Source organism: Ovis canadensis, chromosome 18, assembly GCF_042477335.2.
Source record: "Ovis canadensis isolate MfBH-ARS-UI-01 breed Bighorn chromosome 18, ARS-UI_OviCan_v2, whole genome shotgun sequence".
Lineage (NCBI taxonomy): Eukaryota > Metazoa > Chordata > Mammalia > Artiodactyla > Bovidae > Ovis > Ovis canadensis.
Genome location: NC_091262.1, coordinates 80179928 through 80202726, shown reverse-complemented (window position 1 = coordinate 80202726; position 22799 = coordinate 80179928). Strand labels below are relative to the sequence as shown.

The window sequence follows — 22799 nt, the reverse complement described above, 5'->3', positions numbered from 1 at the left end:
GCGCCCCACCACGTGGCTAAAATCGCACACACGTCTTATAAGCAAGTCTCTACGGGGCGCGGCCAGCTGAGCTCTGCGCGCTTTTACCTGGCGAGCCTCTTCGTTCACTGTCTTTCTCAGCATCTGCACATCTTCAAATAAAGGCCCATCTGTCTCCATTGCCACCGGGATGCTGATGGTGCTCGCTTGACTATACACTGCGTACTGCAATGCAAAGCGCGGAGTCACTCTCGGCCAGCGCTCGGGGAGGGTGGCTCCAGGGCTCCTCCTCAAGATGCTGCCCGCCCCCGGGGCCCCTCCTGAAGGAAGCCTGTGTGCGGGACGAGCCAAGCCTGGCCTACACCTGCCCGGCTGCGGGTGGGGACAGCAGAGCAGCTGCCTCACTTCCAGGCTCTCCCAGCCCTGGGCCGCAGGACACCCACCCTGGAGCCTTGGCCTCCTGATGCCCTGGGCCTGCTCGTGGGGACCGCTTCCCACAGAAGCCTTTGCCTCCAGCCCCCACCTCTGCCCGCACCCTGCAGGCCTCATTGTGCCTTCCCCGCGTCCACGTCACCCTCACTCACGTCCCTGTTTGCTCCGTGTTCTCCAGACTCACCCCAACCCCAGCACGAATCACACCCGCCCTTTGATGCACAGCCTCTCTGTTCACCTCCCGGACGATGTTGTCTCGATCAGTCCCGCAGCTCACACCTCACCCTGCCAACTGGGGCCGGCCCTGCAGGGGGCCTGATGCGCCCACAAGCCAGTGGGGTCCCGTCGGGGGACCCGGGGACGCCGCTCTCCCCAGGCTCCAGGCCAAGTCAGGCTCTGGTGTGAAGTAAGGTGAAGTGAAGTCCGCTCAGTCGTGTCCAACTCTTTGCGATCCCATGGACTGCAGCCTACCAGGCTCCTCCGTCCATGAGATTCCCCAGGCAAGAACACTGGAGTGGGGTGCCATTTCCTTCTCCAGGGGAATCTTCCTGAACCAGGGATCGAACCCGGGTCTCCTGCATTGCAGGCGGACACTTTAACCTTTGAGCCACCAGGGAAGCTCTGGTGTGAGCAGGACGGTTTCTGACTTTGCTTCTGAGAGTGTGACTGGGCGGGGTGGGGGATGAGCTTGCTTCACAGGTGGCAGAGAGCCCTGACTGTCCTTAGCGCTCAGCGTCCACTCGTGTGTCTGTCGCGAGCTGGGAGCTACTCCAAGTACAAGCTATAACGTGAGTGCTAGAAGCCCCTGACTGAAGGACTGCTGCGGTCCTTACGCTAACCCACCGAGGCTCCGGGCCGGTGGGGGGGTTGGGGTCCCGAGATGCAGCTCCGCCCTCCCTGCCCTGCACCGTGTCCCTCTGCCTGGGCTGGGGGCCTGGGCCCCCCGCCCATATGCCTCCCTCCCACCAGCCAAGCGCACCCGGGGGAACCGCTCAGTTCTCGGGGGGCCCTTCTCCTCCTGACCCCTCAGGCCTGGGCCTTGGCCCTCTGACGGGACCCTGAGCACCAGGCTGTGGGTGACCTTGTGGCCATGTGCTGACCACCGTCAGCCCTGAAGCCGCCCCCTCCTGGGCCTGGGGCACCGGCCAGCCCCGCTCCTCTCTCCTCCGCCACAGCGTGGACGACACAACTGTCCCCCCCTCATGGCCCCCGAGGGTCTCGCAGACTCCTGCCTTCAGCCCCTCGCAGGAGCCACATCCTCGAGCCCGATTCTCCCACCGTGGCAGGTGCGCAGGCCCTTCAGCGCCCCCACCCGCCCTGGCCAGCAGCAGCGTCTCCACAGGTGCCCCAGAGCACCCCGATAGCTTTCTGAACACAGGTGAGCCAGGACGACGCCTGCACAAACCCACGGGTCCTGCTCCGTCTCCAGCTTCGGCCCTGACTCAGACCATGCCCAGCCCCTGCCCTGCGACGACACTCCATCCACGAGGAGCCTGGTCTCCCTAGAGGCCCCACTCTGTCCTGACCCCCGGCTGCTGCAGCACCCCCAGCTTAGCTGAGACGCGTTGGCTCCACCTGCAGGCAGCTCAGCGCTCTTGGAGGGCTAAGTCCTGGTGGCGTGGGGACACCCGGCTGTGGCCACCCTATCCCCAGCCTTCCTTTACGTGTCCTTCTCTAAAGGCAGGACCAGACTCTCGCCAGCATCACCCCCAGTGTTTGTATCGTATGACAGTGAGGGTTCTCTCTGCTCCCACCTGGCTCCCCTCCTTGACACCCAGGCCCTGTCTCATTCTCATCTGTGTATCCTGGGACATGCAGTCGGCACCATCGGCTGAGAGAGGAGGGGGCCTGCTTGGCACAAGGAGCTGGGGGCCTCACGCAACTTGTCCCAGCAGGACTCGGGCTGGGCGAGGCAGATAGGGCAGTGCCCAGGAGGTGGTGCGTGGGGTTTGAACCAGTATTTCAGCTTTCGGCCATGCCAGGAGAAAATCAGTGTCCAGGCAGAACAACCGGTGAGTGGCTGTGCCAAGAGCAGCGGCGGTGGGGGGGCGGGGGTGGAGTGCAGGGGAGGGCAGGACTCTGAGCCCCTGGGGGGCTTGGGGCAAAGAGAAGTTCGAACAAGGATGCTAGGCGATGTCTGCAGGAAGTCGGTGTCACTGGCAGGCTGGGGCGGGGAGGGGGGTGGGCAGAGGAGTCTCACCAGGAATAAAAACCTTCCCCCACCCGCCAAGGCTGATGTTCTCAACAGGTGGGAGAGGGAAGGCACATGCCCAGAGGCTCGTCTCCCACAGGAGAGGCAGGCAGCCAGGCTCTGTGCCCCGGGCCTACTATGCATCGTCCTTTCGCTGCTAACAGACAGAACGCGGAGCCACAGCCGCGTCTGAAAATCAGAGGCGCACCTGGTCTGCATGTCACGAGATCCCCGCAGAAAGGAGATGAGCGTTAAACCGTTGTATGGCTTCTTTTGGTGGACTGGGAAAAACACATTCACGTTAGAAACCTTCCGTATTTCACGACTTTACTAGACTGAATCACGTCTGACCGTTAAAAGCACCCCAACGCAAGCTGCCACAACTGCTAAGACAAACAACCTGAATCCTAAAGGACCACCGCTTTCCGAATCCAGCGGCCTACATGGGGATCTGCGGTCACGTCTCAGGGCTGATGAGACCTGGCTTGGGCAAATCCAAGGCTCAGCACCAGGCAGACTGCTAGAGTCCCCCCTGCGAACAGAGGGAGGGCTGGGGGCCACCTTAAATGAGGAAGCTGGTGAACTACTTCTCAGACGGCAGGCTCGAGATGGCGCGTGAGGCTGCAACCACCCAGCTATCTACTTTCGTTACAGAGACAGAAAGCAAACTGTATTACCCACAAAATTATTTACCATTTTTGGTTGTTATAAATGGAAAGCAGTGATTAGAATTTAGAAAAGATTTTCTCTCTCGAGAATGAACAGCGAGCACCAAGGCCCTGATTTCCAGCTCTGAGACACTAGCCCATGAAGTATTTTCCATTTCAGACAGTGAGCGGTGGACTGCAGTGTGCGGATGGGGCGGGCCGGGGTGGAGGCAGAGGTGGTTCTCAGGCACAGATGAGGGACGGGGCGGTGCCCGGCCCAGGGCTCCGCAGCACAAACGAGGCAGACCCCAGCAGAGGCCGCCCCGTGGACGCTGCTACTTGAGACGCCATGAGACAGAGCAGCCGAAGGAGGGAAAATGCGATGGATGAACATTCAGGAAAGGTTCAAAAACAGGGGAATGAGGATAACACATATATATACGTTAGTGGGATCTCCCATGGGGTTTATTCCTGTTTTCCAGGTAAAACAAATAAAATCAGACCCTCTGATTTGTACACATTTTCACGTGTTTTCCAAGGGTGTGTGATGGGGGCCCTGATGACCTTGACTGGGACCCCCCGACCCCATCTGACCTCTGCATGGGAGCCATCAGAACAGAGCAAGGCAGCTGGGTGCCCTGTCAGGCCCAGCCCGTCCACCCACACGCCCCAGACGCAGGGCTTTAGGACAAACGTCAGCCATATTTTAACCTCATGTTCAGCATAGATTCTGTTCTTGAAAGTATACGCCCATAGCCACCCGCCTCAATAACGACCACACTGTTTCACAGTAATCTTAAAACAGCACTTCTGCATAAGAGCGTGGCATATAGACAGGGAATAACAAATCAGCATGTTGTTACGAACGTGAAGGACATACTTTCAACTTTGAGTCACGTGTCACTTTTTATTCAATGCCACAGAGATTGAGAACCCACAGAACACCTGAGATCACGATGCCTCGTGCACACTTCTCACCAAAGGCAACAAGTAGGCTGCGGGTCCTCTGGTTCACCTCACAGAACTTTTTAGGCCTTTAGGGGGCAGCTGGAGCAGTTATCCTCAGAAAATAAGAATCTTTTCTTTTCTGGGGAGCTGACCACAGCCCTGAGAATTCAGGGGCAGCAGAGACTCACAGAAAGGCCCTTCAGGGACGGTCAGATGGGCCCTCAGCGCCAGGAAGGATGCCTGCCGGGACCTGCTCCAATCCCCCAACCAGGGGACATAACCCCTGCGGCCCCAGCTCCGGCCCCCGACCCCGGCCGTCTGGGGGGGTGTCAGCTGGCTCCCCTCTACAGGGGACACTGCTTCAGTGCCGGCGCCCCCACAAGACACGCCCGCTGGGCCCAGCGGCCAGGGTGCACCGGGGCGGGAGAAAAGGATTAGTTGCTAAGATGACAGAAGTCAGTCAACTGCTCTGAGAAAGGCTCAAGCCTGGAAGAGGCCTCATTTTAGGACACAGGTCGCTGACTTCACACTTCACCTATTTCAAATCCAGTTTTTTTTTTTTTTCCCCTTTAGAATTAATTTGATATTAAAAAGAAAGGAAAGGACTGTTTCAACTACAGCATCTATAACACGAGAGACAAAAGCAAACTGTAAACTGGGCCCAGAACAGAGGCTGTATCCTGGCTTTTCTTTTTACCACAGTATATTCGAAAGGTTTGCATTTTATTTAAAAAGCGTAAAAATAATAATAATAATAATCAGTAAAAACGCCAATCCTGTGGTAAAAACTTGGTGGGGCAAAATAAGTACTTATACGAAGGTTGGAAAGCATTTTTATTGCGGACAGTTTCGTACACAATGTTAGTGAAGTGGAGCTGTCTCCCCTCCCACGATGAAGCCACACTCCTCTCTCACAAAAATACTCAAGTCACACCCTAGACGTTTTCACGTCACTCTCTTTTTTAGTACCTGGGGGTTTGCTTTGGCTAGGTTTTCTATTTTAACCCACGCTTCTTCTCGTTCTTTCATTTTTAGCTTCTCTCTGAAAAATAGTAAAATGTCGTTGGCGTTAGAGAAACAAATCAAATTCAAGAAAGTGTTAAGGGGGGGGGCATGGCCAGCAACACGACACCTCATTTCCTCTTTGTCACTGTCTGGTCTTATTTCACGTATGTCACAGTGGTGACCACGAGGTACGCAATGGGGAAAAAAAAAAACAAAGCTGGGCTTAGAGGAAAAAGAGCTAAAATTACAAACACACCAAAACTTTAACATGTCTAAGAATTTCGGCTCTTAGGAGCATCTGCACCAGCACCTCCTCGCCGCCTTCCTTCCCTGGCTTTGTTGCGTTGTCACAGGACGCTCACGGCTTTGATAGACGTCTCTACACCCGTGAAGAGTGAGCCCGCACCCCAGCGTGGAGAAGCCAGGTGAGGACGTGCTTACAGAGGCCCAGCACGCAGGTCTGCACCCACGAGGCGCAGCACCTTCAGGAAATCACTCATCACGGGACCGACTCTTTAAATCTAGAAAACGTGCGGCCTGGTGGGTCAGGTCCCTTTTAGGGGTGCGATGTCCCATGGACAATGATGCACCATCAGACAAGCCCCAGGGGTCACGCACTTCAGCCCTGGACACTGCGCCCGCCTGAGGCAGGAGGGGGCAGGCAGCCTGCGGGGCGAGGACACCACGGCCAGCTCCCTGCGCCCTCCTGCTGCCGCTCCCTCTGTCGCCGCCTCTCACACACTCGTTGGCGTTTTGCTATCGTGCTCTTTCCGCACCACCCAGAGCAGAAACTCCAGAAGGGCAAGGGCTGTGTTTGTTTTATTCACAGCAGGGCCTGGCATACAGGTAAACACACACTGAGGAAGGAAAACGGCACTCTGTGATTCTGTTAACGGCTGGAGCAGGCTGTGACCAGCACAGCCCGGGGACGGAGTCACTGAGCGTGTCCCTGGACAGGGGTGGGCTCTGACGTCCTCACGGCACGAGAGCAGGGCCCTGGTTTCGTGAGGGGCTCAGGCCCCAGACTCTAGGGAGAATGCCCGAACTCATGGAGACCAACAAGTCAGAACAATAAAGCGATGCTGGGTGCAGTTCTGGCTCTTTTACACAAAACTTACAGGATAGAATCTAAATTCCTGCCTGATGACCACGAAAAATCACTACACATTCCTGTTTTTAAGTGTCCCTGAGAAATGCAAAGATTCTAAAAGTTAAATTCTTGATGATTACATGTACTTTTTGCAAAGATGACTGAATTGGTAGAATAAGGGAGAGAATAGCTAAGGTCTCTTTTTTTGTGGCGGGCGGGGGGTGGGGGTGCGGGCTGTGAGGCTTGTGGGATCTTACTTCCCCAACCAGGGATTGAACCCGGGCCCTCGGGAATGAAAGCGTTGAGTCCTAGCCACCAGGGAGGTGCCAGAGAATAGCTAACTTAGAAAATACGTTTTCATCACAAAGATTTAATTTGCTTTCTAGTACAAAAGGGCAGATGTTGCTTTGAAGTGAAGAATAACTTTTTAGGACAAACCAATGGCAGAGGTTTATTCAGGATCAAGGGGAAAAAAAAATCCTTGAAAGAGTAACTTTTGAAACGAGCAACTTACTTCAGTTTCTCTGCCTTAAACTGCTGGGTGCAGTCATCAAACAGCTTTTGGTTCATCTCCATGAAGAGCTTCAGTGCGTTGTATATCAAGCCATGTATTGTCCTGTAACGAGAGCTTCGTGTTGAAACTCAGGATGCTTCATCTTTTTCATTTTTTTGGATCCATCCCCCTCCCCGCCCCCACCACACACTACTTCCTCTCCCAACCTGTCAGCGTATTTCAATGGTCCCACAAGTCTCCTAAGCTTTAGAGTTAAAAGCCTGTGACTTTTTGACTCCTTGCTGGTTTTCTCAGAGGCAACCCTGCTTCACCACGCCTCTCATCTCAGTGCCTGGGCCTTCCGGCTCACCGACCCTGCTAGCGGCTGCCAAAAGCCGCATCATTACTTGGAGGTCAAATAGAAAACGCTGAACCTCGAACAGGTACAGTTGAGGCAAGCTTAATCACACAGAGAAGAATGGAAATGTTTTACTTCCTGTAGGCGTCAGCTTCCTTTCAATCTTACTCACCGAGGACAAAAAACTAATGCTGACACTGCCAAAGCACAGCTTAGGAGAGTGTTAAATGAAACTACTACCGATCAGCTTAATCCAGCTCAGCTCTCAGGCGCTGACACCCAGGAGAGGGAGGACCCAGCTGTCCCCCTCCCGACAGGGCCTCGGGAGGACTCCGGTCTCACCTGTCATCAGCTGCAGCCACGTGAGGGACTCCCCCCGACCCCCGTGATTCGGGCAGAGGACTGCCCCTCAGAGCCAGGTCAACCCACAGAATTGGGAGCAACAAGCAAAAACTCGACACGCAAGTCTTAACTAGTATTTAATTCACTATAATAAAACCAGATCCTGTTTAGAAAACATCTAACAGGACATGTCTGTCTTTGCAGGGGGCAGGGACCTAAGCCATCACAGTGCTCTGAACCACATGCAGGAGCTGGGGCTTAGCGCGAGGGCTTGGTTAGTACCTGCGGAGCTCAACAGAAGATGAACGTCACGCAGGAAAGGTTGCTGAAAGCGACGCGTGAACACGGACCGCTAGGCCACTCTTTCCACTGCCACGGCTGCGGTCTCTCCTACTCTGGCTGTTGGCGCCGCTGCCAGACCTGAGGCTGAGGGGCTGCTGCAGAAGCGCATGAGTGCAGAGAGGCACCAGGAGCTTTACACTGACGCACGCTCACTCTGTCCTAACCAACCCCGTGGCAGGGTGGCAGGCGCCACAAGGCAACACATTGCATGTGGCCTGACAATATCTTGATCGATCGGTCACCACTCAACAGTGGGTGCCAACATTTCCTCCTTTTTTTGGCTGAGCCAAATGGCTTGTGGGGCTTTAGTTCCTGGACTCGGGGGACCCTTGGCGTGACAGTGAGGAGTCCTAACCACTGGGCCGCCAGGCAAGTCCTAGGGCCAGCATCTTTTCTGCTTTTCAGGTGAGGAGGCTGTGGCTGAGACAGACCCAGTGGGCAGCAGAGCAAGTCTGTGAGCTAGAACAGCAGGAGGGGTGAGGGCAGACCCCGTGGACACAGTGGCCCACCAGCTCCCAGGGGTGCGCCGGGCCGCGTCCCACCCTGCCATCCCCCCACAAACAAGAGGGCGGGACTGGATATCAGAGCTCTGTCCCTCCTGCTTTAAACTCGGATTCACTGATTATAACACAGAAAGGGCAGACGATGGACGAAGCGGAAGCCTGACTCCTTATTTATGAGCACAACGAGGGCACCAGGGCAGCCCAGAGGGTGGTGTGGTTTGAGGTCGTAGCAGATGACGGCTGCGACTGTCAGCCTGCTCACCTGTGCCAAGTGAGAGGACGGGGCAGAGCAGCAGGGGCACCAGGCGTCAGAGACTCCGAGGTGGCGTTTGGGTCACTCGCCCCTTCTCTCTGGCTGCTTGGGCAGCAGGCACAGAGGGGCTCACTAGGGCGAGGGTCAGCAGGGCTCCGGGGGGCCCCACGGGAGGGGTGGCCTCTGTTCCAGCGGGAATGAGCCCCGAGGCTGTGATGACCTTTAACTCCTCTGGAGGGAGCTTCAGAGGAGGCCTGGAAGATGCACCTCCTGACACCGCCCGGGGGCAAGGTGGGGCTGGGCAGGGAGGCACTGTGTCCTCCTACACGGGCCCAACTCGGGCACAGGATGTCAATGAAAGGGCGAGATACAGCCCACGCTTCTGGCTTGGTCACAGCCCACAGAGAAATCAGCATCTAATTTTTTTAACTGATACCGAGACTTGGATTCAATAGTAACTGGTTTCAAGTATCAGCAAAATACTGTACACAAAATTTAAAAATGGCCAGCACAGGACTTGCTTGGTGGTCCTGTGGTTAAGAATCCGCCAGCCGATGCAGGGCACGTGAGGTACGTGCGCTCCCTGGTCTGGGAAGACCCTTCATGCGGTGGAGCCACCAAGCCCGTGCGTCACGACTCCTGAGCCTGCGCATCTAGAACCCGTGCTCCGCAACACGAGAAGACGCTGCGGCGAGAAGCCGGTGCACCCCATCTAGGGAGGAGCCCCCGCTCGCCCCAACTAGAGAAAAGCCTGCACGCAGCAACAAAGATCCAGTGCGGTCAAATAAATAAAGGCTACTTGAATTTAAAAAAAAAAAACCCCAAAATCAGGTTAATTAGAAAGGGGTGAAAGAAGGGTGGGTGGCGGGCGCTCACTTGTTCCAGTGGGTCTTGGAGTTGCGGTACAGGGATGGGAACATGATGGGCAGGATCTTGGCTGCGTTGTCGCTGATCAGGCTCATGATGTACTCGTTGTTCCAGTAGTACAGCGCCCGCTCGGCCACCTGCAGGCAGAAGGGCGCAGCACTCAGCGGCGGCACGCACACAGAAGGGGAACGCACGCCACTGGACGGGAAAAAGCGAGAGGGCTCTAGACTGTAACCCTGAGGCGCCTTCAGCAAAGAGGCGGATGACTCCCTGTGCCTCAGATCAGTCACTCAGTCTTGCATGGGTTGGATTAGCGCTTCTGCTGGACACAGGCCGGGTGCTCAGGCCACAAGTTGCGTGAGCTCGCCCTCAACCATCAGCTGCCCAGCACCCTCTCTGGGCGTCTCCCCCTGGGGAGGGCGTCTGCCCCTGGGGAGGGTGTCTGCCCTGGGGAGGCACCGTCTGGCCCTGAAGATCCCACGGGGAGGCCTGCAGGCAGAAGCCGTCGCCGTCGGGGAGCTCGCACTCTGTGGGGTGAACCCACGACGCCGAGTGGTCTGACGTGTCAGTGCTACATCGCGTGGTAAACGGCAGCAGCGGAGGCAGGGGGAGCCGGTGTGCGTGCGGAAATGTGGCTTCTGCTCAAAACCGGTGGTGGCGGGGCCTGTCCCTGCTGAGGGCTGGCGGGAGGGGGCGGGAGACGGCCACGGGGGTGCCGGCTGGGGACAGCGGGGTGGGGGACGCCAGCTCTGAGCCCGCCGGCAGGGCCGAGCGGCCATGCGCCCTCTCCGGCTGGACCGTGACGCCCTGGAGACAGTGAGGTTCTGCTCCTTCGGTGCCTACGTTTCTACCTTGTTCACGAAGACTCCACCATAAATACCGTCTCGATACAAAATGATGGTGCCCAGTGTGTTAAAAGGAGGCGGACAGACTGGAAGAGCCACCGGGATGACCTCTGACGGGGGCTGGGAGGGCGTTAGGGCGAATCGGGAAGGGCGTGGTGTGGCTGCGGCCCCCACGCAGGGACGTGGAAGGGACGGAAATGAGAACCACGCCTGTTTCCTAAAACTCAAGTGTCAGAGGCGGATCGCTTATGGAGGGAGGGAGTGGACGCCAAACAGCTGCACATTCTCCGTAAATACCGAGCACTCAGCTGTGGACGGTAAGGCTGTGTGTGTCTGGCAGCTCAGGGAACGGAGAGACGGAGGCGGCTTACAGAGAAGCTGCCCTTAATCACTCTTACTGAGAAGCGTGTCTTCAGTGGCAGGGCGGGGACAAGGCACTGGATAGACCCGAAGCCTCAATGTGTTACAGCTGAGGCCAAAGCCCGATGTCACCTTCAGATTACCCGAAGGGCAAGAACACGATCAGCGATGCCCCGCGACCCACCGGCTCCTGAGGGGACGACTCGAGGCCGCTCTCTGCGGCGCCCTACCTGGAAGTGGGGGCTGGAGACGCACTTGGCCAGCTGCCGGAAAAGAGGCTCCATGATCTTCACGAACTCTGACGGCTCAATGACGTCCAGAATCTCTTCCAATTCGTTCAGGAACATGACTTCTTTCGGACTGTGGGTCTTTGGCCAGTACTTGAGAAGTGCCATCACCACCTACGGAAGAGACAACACACAGGGGTCACAGCCTGCTTGCCTGTTCAGGGGTCCCCTCTGAGAAGCCACAGATGAGGTGGTGCTTTCTCCCCTGTAAGAAGGAACAGTGATTCAGTGGTTGAGAATTTCGCTTTTATAATTAGTGTTGAAAGTGTTAGTTATCAGCGGTATCTGACTCTTTGCAACCCTAAGGCCTGGTGCCCGCCAGGCTCCTCTGTCCTTGGGATTCTCCAGGCAAGATACTGGAGTGGGGGGTTGCCATGCCCTTCTCCAGGGGATCTTCCTGACCCAGGGATTGAACCCGGGTCTCCTGCATGGCAGGCAGATTCTTTTCAATCTGAGCCATGAGCTAGACCTAATCTTATATACTTCAGAATCACAGTTTTAATTTATGTGACCCACTCTGTTTAACCACCACATCAGTGAGAGTCAGATCTTTAAATAAATAAAGATAAAAAGATAGGCAGTTAGGTGAGCTTAGAGAAAATAAGACCACTGGAGAAATGTAGAGCATACGAATCTGTATACATGTCTTGGGGTGGAGACACACACACATAGGCACAATCCATTTCTCTCTCAAATTAACTGACTGCTCATATATATTTACACACATACATACACAGGGGCTTCCCAGGTGGCTTAGGTGGTAAAGAATCCACCTGCAACACAGGAGATGTGGATCTGAACCCTGGGTCAAGAACATCTGTTGAAGGAGGAAATGGCAACCTACTCCAGTATTCTTGCCTGAAAAATCCCATGGACAGAGGAGCTTGGCGGGCTCCATGGGGTTGCAAAGTCAGACACGACTCAGCGACTGAACTGAACACACATATACGTACATAGCTGTGCACACAGTGTTTCCAATTGTGTTAAAACACATCAGAAAGAGAGACGCGAAGTGCTGTGAAGTACTGATGCTGCTGGCGAGCCCTCTGCGTGGCCATGCGCTGGTGCCAGCCCTCGGTGCCCCGGAGCCCTCCTTAAATACCAGGGGGAACAACAATCCTCGCCTTGGGGCTGCTGAGAGGACTTTATTACTAAATCCACACTAGCGCCTGTGGAGCGCTGGCTGCAGCAAGGGGGTGAGCCTGGCCCGGGCCAGGGCCCCAGTGCAGGTCTGTGCAGCCGTTCCCTGTGAGGCACGCCCAGTGGGGTGGCAGCAGCCTGGCTGGTGAGCGTTGGCCACTAGGTTCCTTGCCCATGACACAGGCAAAGTCCCTGCCAGGCAGCCTTTCTTTATCATGTTCCTGCATCTCCCAAACTTCCTACCAGTAGAGGCTGTTCACCCAAAATATCTGATCGGCAATGTAGACTAGTTGTATCCCTAAGAGTTTAGCTACCTTAAGCCTAAAACGGTACAATGACGCAAAACTTGCACGTGTCTGCCAAGCGCAGATACCTACTTGCCCACGTAACTGAACGACTGCGACCTGTCGCCTAACGCAGCCATCTGCCCTCGTCACGGCCGTTTCCGGCAGCCAGAGCCAGGACTGTGGTGAGCATCGCCGCTCGCAGCCGAGCTTCCATTCACTGCTCATCCCCGGCTCCGCAGACCACGCCAGCTCTGCTGCCGGCCTGGGCGCCGGCACCACAGGCAAAGCGAGCAGGTTCAGAACAAGGGCAACTCTGCCTTGACGCTTCTGACCTTCAGGCTCCTGGATAACCTTCTCTGTCCTTTCACCTTATAAAACTCCAGATTTACTCAAGCCCCAGTTTCAAAGTCTGTCATAAGAAGTTAAGACACGACTGTCTTTAAGAGGGATCATTTAAAAAAATGCATCATTTGATGATTTTCCCTACTTTTTTGCTCAAAATCATGTTAGTAGACATTTGAGCCCCCCACTCCACTCTGTGTATTGGAACCACTTTTAAGGTTCAGCAGGTGCCAATCACTTCACAAACCCACCATCCCTCGTCATTTGACAAAATGGAGTTTTTCTAAGAGAAATATGCTGATTTGTGAACTACAGAACACAGCTGATTTATCTGGCTAATGTCTCTGGAAAAGGTCTTATTTCTGGAATCAGAGTTGTACACTGGGCTTACTTTCCACACTGTTTGGAACGACTTATGACCGATACCCAACCAGTTCCGCTCCTTCCAAGGGGGAGGGCGTTCTGCAGGAGCGGGAGTCTGCTAGGGGAATGCTAATCTGAGCCAGGAATGGTTCTCGCTGCCGGGCGCACTTCAAGACTGAGTTCTGGGGGAGCCAACAGGCGGCCTGCTCCCGGGAGGAGCTGGTGGGGCGCTGGTAGTGGCTGGAGAGCCCGGCATCCTGGGAGTCCCTCCAGGTAGTCCTGGAACACCAGGGGGAAAGGCCATGGGGCAAAAAATCAGTCAGCCTCAAGGGACAGGCGGGCGGAAAAGGAACGTGATTTTACTTCTACCCACTATCGAATGAGCCTCTAACTCTTATACTGACAGTGCACGTGTTCAACATGCCCAGAAAGCTCTGGGGCACTCTACACGGTTTACAAACAACAACACCAAAATAGTTACAGATCATCAGTGGGTACACCGTGGGTGCAGGACCGTGAGACGCAGGTCGAGTGCCCATCCCAGCACCTTCACAAGGGTTTATACCTTCATCAAATTGTCTACATGCCTTTGATGTTGAAGTCAGACAAAATGGGTTTCAGATTTTCATAACACATGAATTCCAAAGGAAGGAAATTACTGAGGCGAGGGTCTGAATGTTTGTGAACTTTTTTTTTTTACATTAACATCTTTAATAGCACTCTGTAATCAAGGGTGCTATTATATTACCTGTGCTATAGAAAATCAAGAAATGAAGTGGTTCTGGGTGGAAATATTGGGGACTGGGTGTAGGGGGACCTGAAGTAGCTTTGGGCTTGTGCTGAGTCCGAGTGTTCTATCTACTATCTAAGACAGAAGGACCCCACTGAAGCCAGGAGGGACACTGTTTGTCTCCTGCCTTCTTTCAGACAACTACAGTTAAAAGCTCTCATTGCTGCAAAGTTGTATTAGCTTTATTAGTGGGAATTTATATGGCAGTTCAGCTGTTAAAGAATCCTCCTGCAATGCATGAAATCCTGGTTTGATTTCCTGAGTTGGGAAGATCCTCTGGAAAAGGGACAGGCTAACCACTCCAGTATTCTTGGGCTTTCCTGGTGGCTTAGACGGTAAATAATCTGCCCACAATGCAGGAGACGAGACCTGGGTTCGATCCCTGGGTCAGGAAGATCCCCTGAAGGAGGGCGTGGCGACCCACTCCAGTATTCTTGCCTGGAGAATCCCCATGGACAGAGCAGCCTAGTGGGCTGCAGTCCATGGGGTTGCAAAGAGTTGGACATGACTAAGCAACTAGGCACACACGCATAAGCTTTATCAGCATCCATGTTACTTCCAGGTGAGAGAGAGAGGGAGGTGGGGGTGTTCACTGAATCTTGCTGGAGCAGGATTAGGACCAGGTTCTGACAGATGGTGGTGGTGGGGGTAGGGTGGGGGGTGTGTAGGTGGATGGAACCTGCAGGGGGTGGCTTGGTGAGAAAACCTTATTCCATGATAAAAATGTAGGGTAAGATTCAGTGAATTCTTTAGCCACTAGACAGTATGAGAAATATGCACGAAGAAATATCATAGAAGGAAACTGCACACTTTTTTCTTATTTTTGAAGTAGGAATAGTAGGAAAAGAGCAGGGTTCATGTTAAGATTTCTTCCTATAACAGTTTGGAGAAGAACTGCAAATGTAGACAGGAATTAGGATGCGTCACTAGAAAGACATTAAAAAGGGCTTTTTTCTTATTAGTGCCATCTCATTTTTCTTTCCCTATCTAAACATGTCATCAGTTTAGGAGGAGGTTAAAATAACACGTCCTCAACCTAAATTGCAGTAAACGCTTTTTGTGTTTGGTACAGAAGTCTGGTAAGATTTGCTACACCTCCCGGTTTTGGGGGGGTGTCCAGAATGTTGGACAGAGCCGAGGCAGAGATGCAAGGAACCCCAGGAAGGGGCTGCAGAGCAGGGGGCTGCTGTTTCCCCTGCAGGATGACCAAGGGCTTTCCCTGAATTTTAGGGTGAAGAGGGGTGGCCACATGTAGAATTTAAAAGCTTACAGAGGAAGGAGATATCAGAAGCAGTTTAACTCAGGATACAGTATTAAGAGTTTCTATTTTTTTTCACTATAAAAATTACAGTTTCAACAAGGAAACTGTGGAAGACCACTAAAGGGACAAGAAAGAGTCAGGAATTACAACAGTCACCTTTTTCAGTCCAGTAGTGATTTTTAAAAGTGTTCAAACGTTCACACTGGCCCCTGACACTTCTTGCTCTGTTAACAGTAAACCAACCCAATTAAAAATGGGCAATGAATTTAAGAGATTTCTCCAAAGAAGAAACACAAATGGCTAATATACATGTGTAAAGATGCCCAACATCGTTAGTCATTGGGGAAATGCAAATCAAAAACCACAAGATACTCCTTCACACTCACTAGAAGGGTTACAGTAAAAAGAATGGAAAACAGCAAGTGTCGGCGAGGGTGCGGGTCAGCTGGAATCCTTGCGGCTGTGGATGGGAATGCAGAACGGTGCGGCTGCTGTGGAGAGTGGAACGGCATCTCCACAGAATCACCATGCAACTCAGCACGTCCAATTCCAGGTTTACACACAAAAGAACTGAAAGCCGGGACTTGAAGAGATGTTTGCACACAGATGTTCACAAAAGCTGAAGTGCAGAAACAACTCAAGTTTCCGCTGACAGGTGAACGCGTTACCCACATGCGGTCTAGCCGCACAACGGAACACTCTTCAGTCACAACAAGGAAAGAATTCCTGGCACACGCGGCGGCACAGATGAACCCCGAGCATATGACACTGGGTGAAGAAAGCCAGCTGCAAAAGCACGAATCCTGGATGAGTCCACTCACATCAGGAGTCTAGAGCAGTCAGATTCAGGGACAGAGAGCAGAGCTGAGGTTATCACGGGGAGAGTGGAGGGCAAATGGGGCAGCCCTGCTTAACGAAGACAGAGCTTCCGTCTGGGGCGATGACAAAGTTTCAGAAACGGTGCTGGCAGCAGCACAACATCCTGAATGGAATCAATGCCGCTCAACGGCATTAACGACTCAAAGGACATGAGTCTGAGCAAACTCCAGGAGATAGTGGGCAGGGCAGCCTGGCGTGCTGCAGTCCATGGGATCACAGGCTCAGACAAGACTAGAGTGACTGGACAACAAAACTGTAAACTTTAAACAATAAATTGTTATACAGTATATTTTACCACATTTGAAGAAATTAATAACCTAGTATATAAAAAAACCATTGACTCATACACGTTAAGTGGGTGAGCTATATGGCACAGAATTACATCTCAATAAAGCTGGTTAAAAAAGTGTATTCAAATGCTTCAACGGCCACCTGACCCACCCAACTTTGTGAAATCTAGGTTACAATAGCCTTTTTATTTTTAATAAAGATAAACTGCCAAGAAATGTGGAAATCTAAACACTGACAGTGGTAATCTAATGCTCATTTATGATACAATGATCATAAAATAGTTACACTCTAACTTGGGGAGAATTTTCAAAACAGCAAAACCTCCTTAGTATAGGCATTCTGAATCCTTACTACACTTCCTCTGACTACAGTCAGTAAACTGTGCTGTTAAACCAAGCGACATGGAAGCATTAAACTGCACGCAATTCAGCAGCCATGCCGTTCTTTCAGAGTAAAAGGCAATGCGGGATAAGGTGGCCATCTTATTACATAAAAGAATCACTTCGACAAGGGGACTTGTAATTAAAATTGCTACAGTTTGAAAACTCATAACAACGAATGAGATCAGCCTGCGTTTGTCGTCGCTGTAACTTAGGAGGGAGAGGCTGTTGCGGTGAAGGAGCCAGACGACAACACTGATAAGTGCAATCACACACCACATCGCAGGGCCCCGAGCGAGCGGCTGTACTTACCGGCTCAGTGAGGGTGCTGTCCTTCTCTAAAAACTGCACCACGCAGTAGGCCAGCTACAGCGAGAGAGACAGAGTGTTAACACTGCTCATTACCGTGAAAACGCTGCATCACCGCCAGACACCTTCCCCTGGGGAGACGGGCCTGGACATGACCCATGCCCCCCACCTCCCACCCCAGGGACTCTCAGGGAGGGACCCCAGGACCGATGCGCGACACAGGTCAACTGCAGAAGGAACATCAGGAAGTTGGAAAAAAAACAACAACAACAACAACCAGGAGATGGTCTTTTAGACCAATACTGCCAAGTCAGCCCAGGGCTGGTGAGGACTTTCCTTGTGGCCTTTTGGAGACTGTAATGGACAAGTAATCTAACTGCTGGGAAAAAAAAAATTAAAATCTGTTTCCATCTTAAATCCCTAAACTATTAATTTCTAATACAGAACAACTAATGTGATAATAAATTGGTTGGATGTAAAGATGTTACCAGTTAGTAGGAAACAGGGAAAAAACTCTAAGTAAAAATTTCCCAGGAAGCCAGTGTTACTAGAACAGCTGGGTTCCCTGGTGGCTCCATTGGTAAAAAATCCACCTGCAATGCGGGAGACACGGGTTCGATCCCTGGGTCGGGAAGATCACCTGGAGCAGGCAATGGCAACCCACTCCAGTGTTCTTACCTGGAGAATCCCAAGGACAGAGGAGCCTGGAGGGCCGCAGTCCATGGGGTCACAAAGAGCTGGACACGATTTAGTTACTAAACCACCAACTACCACCAAAGAACACGCTTTCTGATGCCCTGAGGCACGCTCCCCGAGGGAGGCCCCATAGAACACGGGGGGTGTGTCCTGGCTCTCGGACCTGAAACTTCCCAAGCTGCAGTCAGTGTGGCTTATTTCTGTCTACATGGAACTTAGAAGAAAAGGGTGAAGGAAAACCCAAATTTCCTGGGGGAAACGCAGCCAAACAACCAGTTAGAAACCATTTATGGATTAGTTCTTCAGTGTAATCGTAAACAGATTTTTACAAAGTTATAAAAACCCCACAGCTTCAAAAAAAAACAACAAACTTTTTGTTTGGAAATATTTACTTTTTTATTCTTTTGGCTGTACCATGTGGCTTGGGGAATCTTAGTTCCCTGACCGGGGATCAAACCCGTGACCCTTACAGTGGAAGTGTAGAGCCCTAACCACTGGACCGCTAGGGAAGTCCCCAAACAACCTGTCTTCCTGCCACTTGACTGGCAGGCAGACACAGAGGTGTCGTCCTTGGGGTGTGAGGTTTCTATCCCGCCACAGGAAGTCTTCGTCCGAGAGGTCTTCCTTGAACCCTTCATCATGTGAACCGCTCCCTTTCCGATACTGACAACCAATTTTGAAATTCTCCATTCTTGAGAATTTTCTGATATTCTTAAAAAGCAATCTCTTTTACTCCCTTATCCTTTCACTCATCATCAGAATCCTGACACCCAAGTCCACATGTGATGTAACAGAGAAAACACTCCCTGCTGGAGGCTGGGCTTCAACGTCCCAAGTTCACTGAGGTCCAAGCAGAGACGGCCACGCTCCCTCCCGAGGCCCCACCGACTGTCGAGGGAGGAGTCCTCACCTGAGGATGGTAGACGCTCAGAGACTTCACTTTGTGCAAAGGTAATAACACCTTCAATAAGAAAATCTTGTGCTCTTCTTTCAGTGGTAAGGCAAATCCGTTAATTATACTGCAAAAACAGAATTTATTCAAAGTTTGAATATTTATACAAATTCCAGGTTAAAAAACGTATCTCGCTGTTTTTTTTTTAAAGTTTTTGTGTTCACCATGAAAACCAGCAAGCAAATTATGAGTGTCAGAAAAAAGGAGGGCGGATAGTAGCAGAAATTAAAAGACTGTTAGGTCCCTTTCAGGAAGCACAGTCATTTCTATCTTTGGAACTGCAGGGTGATTTAAAAATTCTGAGCTCACAGGTAGCTCCCGGAGCAGCGGGAGCCTCTGGGGGCAAAACCTCCTCCGCCAGGCAGGGCCCTGAGACCCGCAACTCGGGTGGGCACCAGCGCCTTCCTTCGGCCTCCACCATCGTTTGGAATTCTCACTCACTTCCCCAGAGAAATCCTGCCTCTAGTCCAGTGCTGGCAGAACAGAGTCTGCGTGTGCAGAGTGGGTGTCGTTTAAAAATCAACAAGAAAGCTGTTCCCTTCTGCAGGGAAAGGGGGTCCCCTGCTCTTAACCTCCAAGCTGAAGTTTTCATCCACAACATCTACTCGGCATTTCACACCCAGGTAAGCTGCTGAGAGCTGCAGAAGCAGTCACAGCAGCTTCTCAACTGGTGCCTTGTCCCTGAGCCTGGCACACTGGGCACTCAGGCAGGCTGTCTGCAGTGACCACTGGGGATGATTTGCGCATTCAAACGAGGGGACAGGAGAGGACCTCGTGTGTGGCGTGGGGGCTGTCTGGACACATCAGCCTCGCAACAATCTCGGACACGAATACGATTACCTTCCCATTTTACAGGGAAGGAAACGGGAGGCATGAGTGTTAAGTAAGGCCAGACAATAAGGGCGTCCGCTCTTGCGCTCACTGCACTCGCTGGGAGAGAGAACCCGGGGCCCTGTCAGAGGGGAGCTCGCCACCAGGACTGTCGTTTGCTTTACATTTTATCTGAAACGGCGAGGGAAGTTGTTTTCAGAACGACTGGGCCTCAGTTTGCCAGATGGCAACACTGTTACGGTCTTCTAAAAGCTTTGGGAGTCACTAGATTGAACAGGAGGGTGGTTTCTTCCCTGCAGGACCCCTCAGAACGTGTAGCTTCTAAGGTGAACTGAATCCCCACGCGAGGTGTTGGGGAAAAAGCACTTTCGAGCTTATTCAGCCGTGGAACCTGAGGAACGCTGTTTGACAATCAGTGAGTTAGGAGGCCTGAGAGAATACCTACTGGTTGTTGATTAAAAAAAAAAAAAGATAGGAAGCAAGAACTCTACTTGGATTAAGACGATGACATTTTTGAAATGTTAGTTTATAAGAATACATATGAAAAATTTATAAAATCAAAGCAATTTGAAATACTAGTACTTACTCAATACCCCAAATGTATAATAAATGACCTATTCTTCTTCTAAGTGTCAGATGTAAACCTTCTTAATGTAGCTATTTTTAGCACTGCTCTTGAGGAAATAATTGAGATTGGGTTCCCATAGTAATGCTACCGAGGTATATACATGAAACAGAATCCACATATGGAACCATACGAATGGAAGAGTCCTGTCGTTCAGTCCTGATCCAAGGGCTCACCAGCCCCTGCCATTGAGGCTGATTTAAGTTCCTCTGGAGGACAGCCTGCACTGCCCTGCTCTGGGGAGGGGTGGTTGAACGCAGTGAACTGGATCGTTTTGGCATGAATCCCACCTAAGGCTGTTCACTGCCAATTAACAGAGAGACAGCTTACCTTCCCAATATTTCCAGTAATTCTGCTATGCCATTGTGATGCTCTGTTTCATAAATAAATCTAGAAAAAGCAAGATGTCACTTAGAATTAGAATACTGAAATCATGGCTGGAAAAGACGAAAATGCTCTGAAGAAGAAAACAAGGCTTTTAGAAGAAAACCACGTAGCCAGGCAACAAGAAGCGCCGCTATTTGTGAACACCGCTCTGGGGGCACCGCTGATTGTTACCAGAGACTCCTCAAGGCCTGGGTGTGCAATGCTCAGGAGGCAGGGAGCAGGGGCTTGCTCCCGTTTCTCCCGAATGTTTTATTTTGAAAGTTTCAAACATAAATTGGGAAGGATGTTTACAGTGAGCACTACATCTCAACCACCCGGATTTGACAACAAATGGCCTGCTGTTTGCTTTTATTTTTTTTGCCACATCTCAAGCTAAGTTGACACCTGACTCAGTTTTAAAGCCTCCGATATTTAGCGTGGTCTCTGCAAAGGGTATAAGTTACTTCCTCACCATTGGGACTGGCTCCCCTACTTCCTCCCTGACACCCCACGCTTTTCCTACGTTGCTTCAACTGCCATCTTCTGAAACCTCTGTCTGAGCAGCCGCTCCCTTGGGGTCCACGTGTGGTCCCTGGGGCTCCCAGAGCCCATGTCAGCCTGAGGCAGCGGACCAGGACTTATTGTTAACACAGCCCTGGTGTGAGGGCCAAGCCTGGCATCTGAGACACGACTGCTGAGTCTACTGGGGCCAGGGAGAGGGGCCAGGGCCAGGAAATAGGACAGCGACTTCTCTCCCCGAGGGTCCCCCAGGAACAGCCCACTGCTGCCCCACAACCTGGCTCGCCTGGAGTCAGCCTAACCCAGAATACGCAGTGAATTCTGCCTGAAGCCAGAGGGGGCTGGTGTTTGAAAAACATTCCTGCCTAGCAGACAAAAACTACCAGTTTAGAGCCAGCTTTGGGCCAAAAATAAGTTCGCAACGAATAAAAATTTTCATTGTCCTTGTTTGAAACACATGGAATAGTGACGGTAAGGTAAAGACCAGGCCAAACACAAAGTGTGACAGGCTTCCAAGGAGCAGGCCTAACGTCTCTAGATTTTGGAACCGATCTTTTAAAAATGGGGTCATGGGGTGGGGAGGGAATCCCTTTGGCTACAACAGAGGTGGGTGATGGGCAGGCAAGGCAGTCACGTGGAGGCCTGGACACCACCAGCTTGGACTGATCGGAGCTGAGCCCACAGGGACCTGGGTGAGAATCGCTGAGCAGCAGAGCATAGCAGTGGTCGCAGCACGGAGCTGAGGCAGGGGTGTGCCCGTGATGGATCGTGGTGGCCGGGCTGGTGAGAGCAAGGCTGCTTGGTGTGCGGGGCCCGTGCCAGCCTCAGACACGCCAGCCCCGCCGCCCTGCCCTGAGCCGGAAAGCCGGCCCGGAGGGAGCTCCAGCCTCCTCGGACGTCTACACGGGAGGCACTTCGGCTCATGAACTCAAGGCTCCCTTCGCTTCATCTGTTTTACTGGAAATACTTAAAAATGGCTCAGATGTACAAGTTACATTTTTGTCCAGCACGACCGGCCCACTTCTGTTTCTATTCCTCTGTGTCCACCAGGCCGGCTGGGCAGGCAGCAGCAGGGCCAGGGTCCTAAAGCCTGAGAGCTCAGCTCTGGCTCCTGACACTTGGAGGCAGCCAGGCCCCTAGGTGCCACCTGTGACCCAGCTCTACCAGTGCTGACATTTAAACAAGGGTTGCCTGGAGCCGGCATCTATTTTATCTTCCTAAATCAACTTTACTATTTTCTCATCGGTAAACTCTTAATTTGGATTACTTGATAGATATGGAGCAGGTACAGGAAAGAGAAGGTTTCCCTGGTGGCTCAGATGGTAAAGAGTCTGCCTATAAGTATGGGAGACCCAGGTTCGATCCCTGGGTTGGGAAGATCCCCTGGAGAAGAAAATGGCACCCCACTCCAGTATTCCTGCCTGGAGTATCCCATGGATGGAGGAGCCTGGCAGGCTACAGTCCATGGGGTTGCAAAGAGTCAGACATGACTGAGCGACATCACTTCACTTCACAGGAAAGAGAAAGCAAGCACAGCCCCCTTCCTTCTTTTGCAGAGAGGAGCAAGAAAGTGGGTACAAAACGGGAGGCAGCCCTGAGGGTCCATGCAGAGCAGAGCCGCGGTGTTCCTTCCTCCTTCCGCACAAAGGAGCCAGGCCTCTCCCCACGCTGGGCTGAAACCTGCCTGTCAAGGACAGGGCCCCCCACAAACGGACACCATGCACCCCTCTCCTGGGGGGTGAGGCGCTCTGCACCTCACACAAAGGCGGAAGCTGCTCCCCCTCCAAGCTGGGCTGTGCTCACCTCCCCGAGTCGCTCTGACCCAT

General features: G+C 52.6%; 1 protein-coding gene across 28 annotated transcripts in view; it reads right to left on the bottom strand.

Moving 5' to 3' along the window:
* PPP2R5C (protein phosphatase 2 regulatory subunit B'gamma) overlaps positions 1-22799 on the bottom strand; it is a 140219-nt gene that overhangs the window by 8203 nt on the left and 109217 nt on the right. For 20 of the 28 annotated variants that reach the window (XM_069559847.1, XM_069559830.1, XM_069559826.1 and 17 more), the window contains 8 exons: positions 20419-20478; positions 18591-18699; positions 16988-17041; positions 10886-11056; positions 9460-9587; positions 6807-6908; positions 5167-5239; positions 88-204 (listed from right to left, as the gene is read on the bottom strand). In XM_069559847.1, the coding sequence (XP_069415948.1) occupies positions 88-204; positions 5167-5239; positions 6807-6908; positions 9460-9587; positions 10886-11056; positions 16988-17041; positions 18591-18699; positions 20419-20478 (814 nt within the window). Of the gene's footprint in view, positions 1-87; positions 205-2810; positions 2884-5166; positions 5240-6806; positions 6909-9459; positions 9588-10885; positions 11057-16987; positions 17042-18590; positions 18700-20418; positions 20479-22799 lie in introns of all 28 variants that reach the window. The other 8 variants (XR_011250388.1, XR_011250386.1, XR_011250387.1 and 5 more) reach the window with 2 other exon arrangements.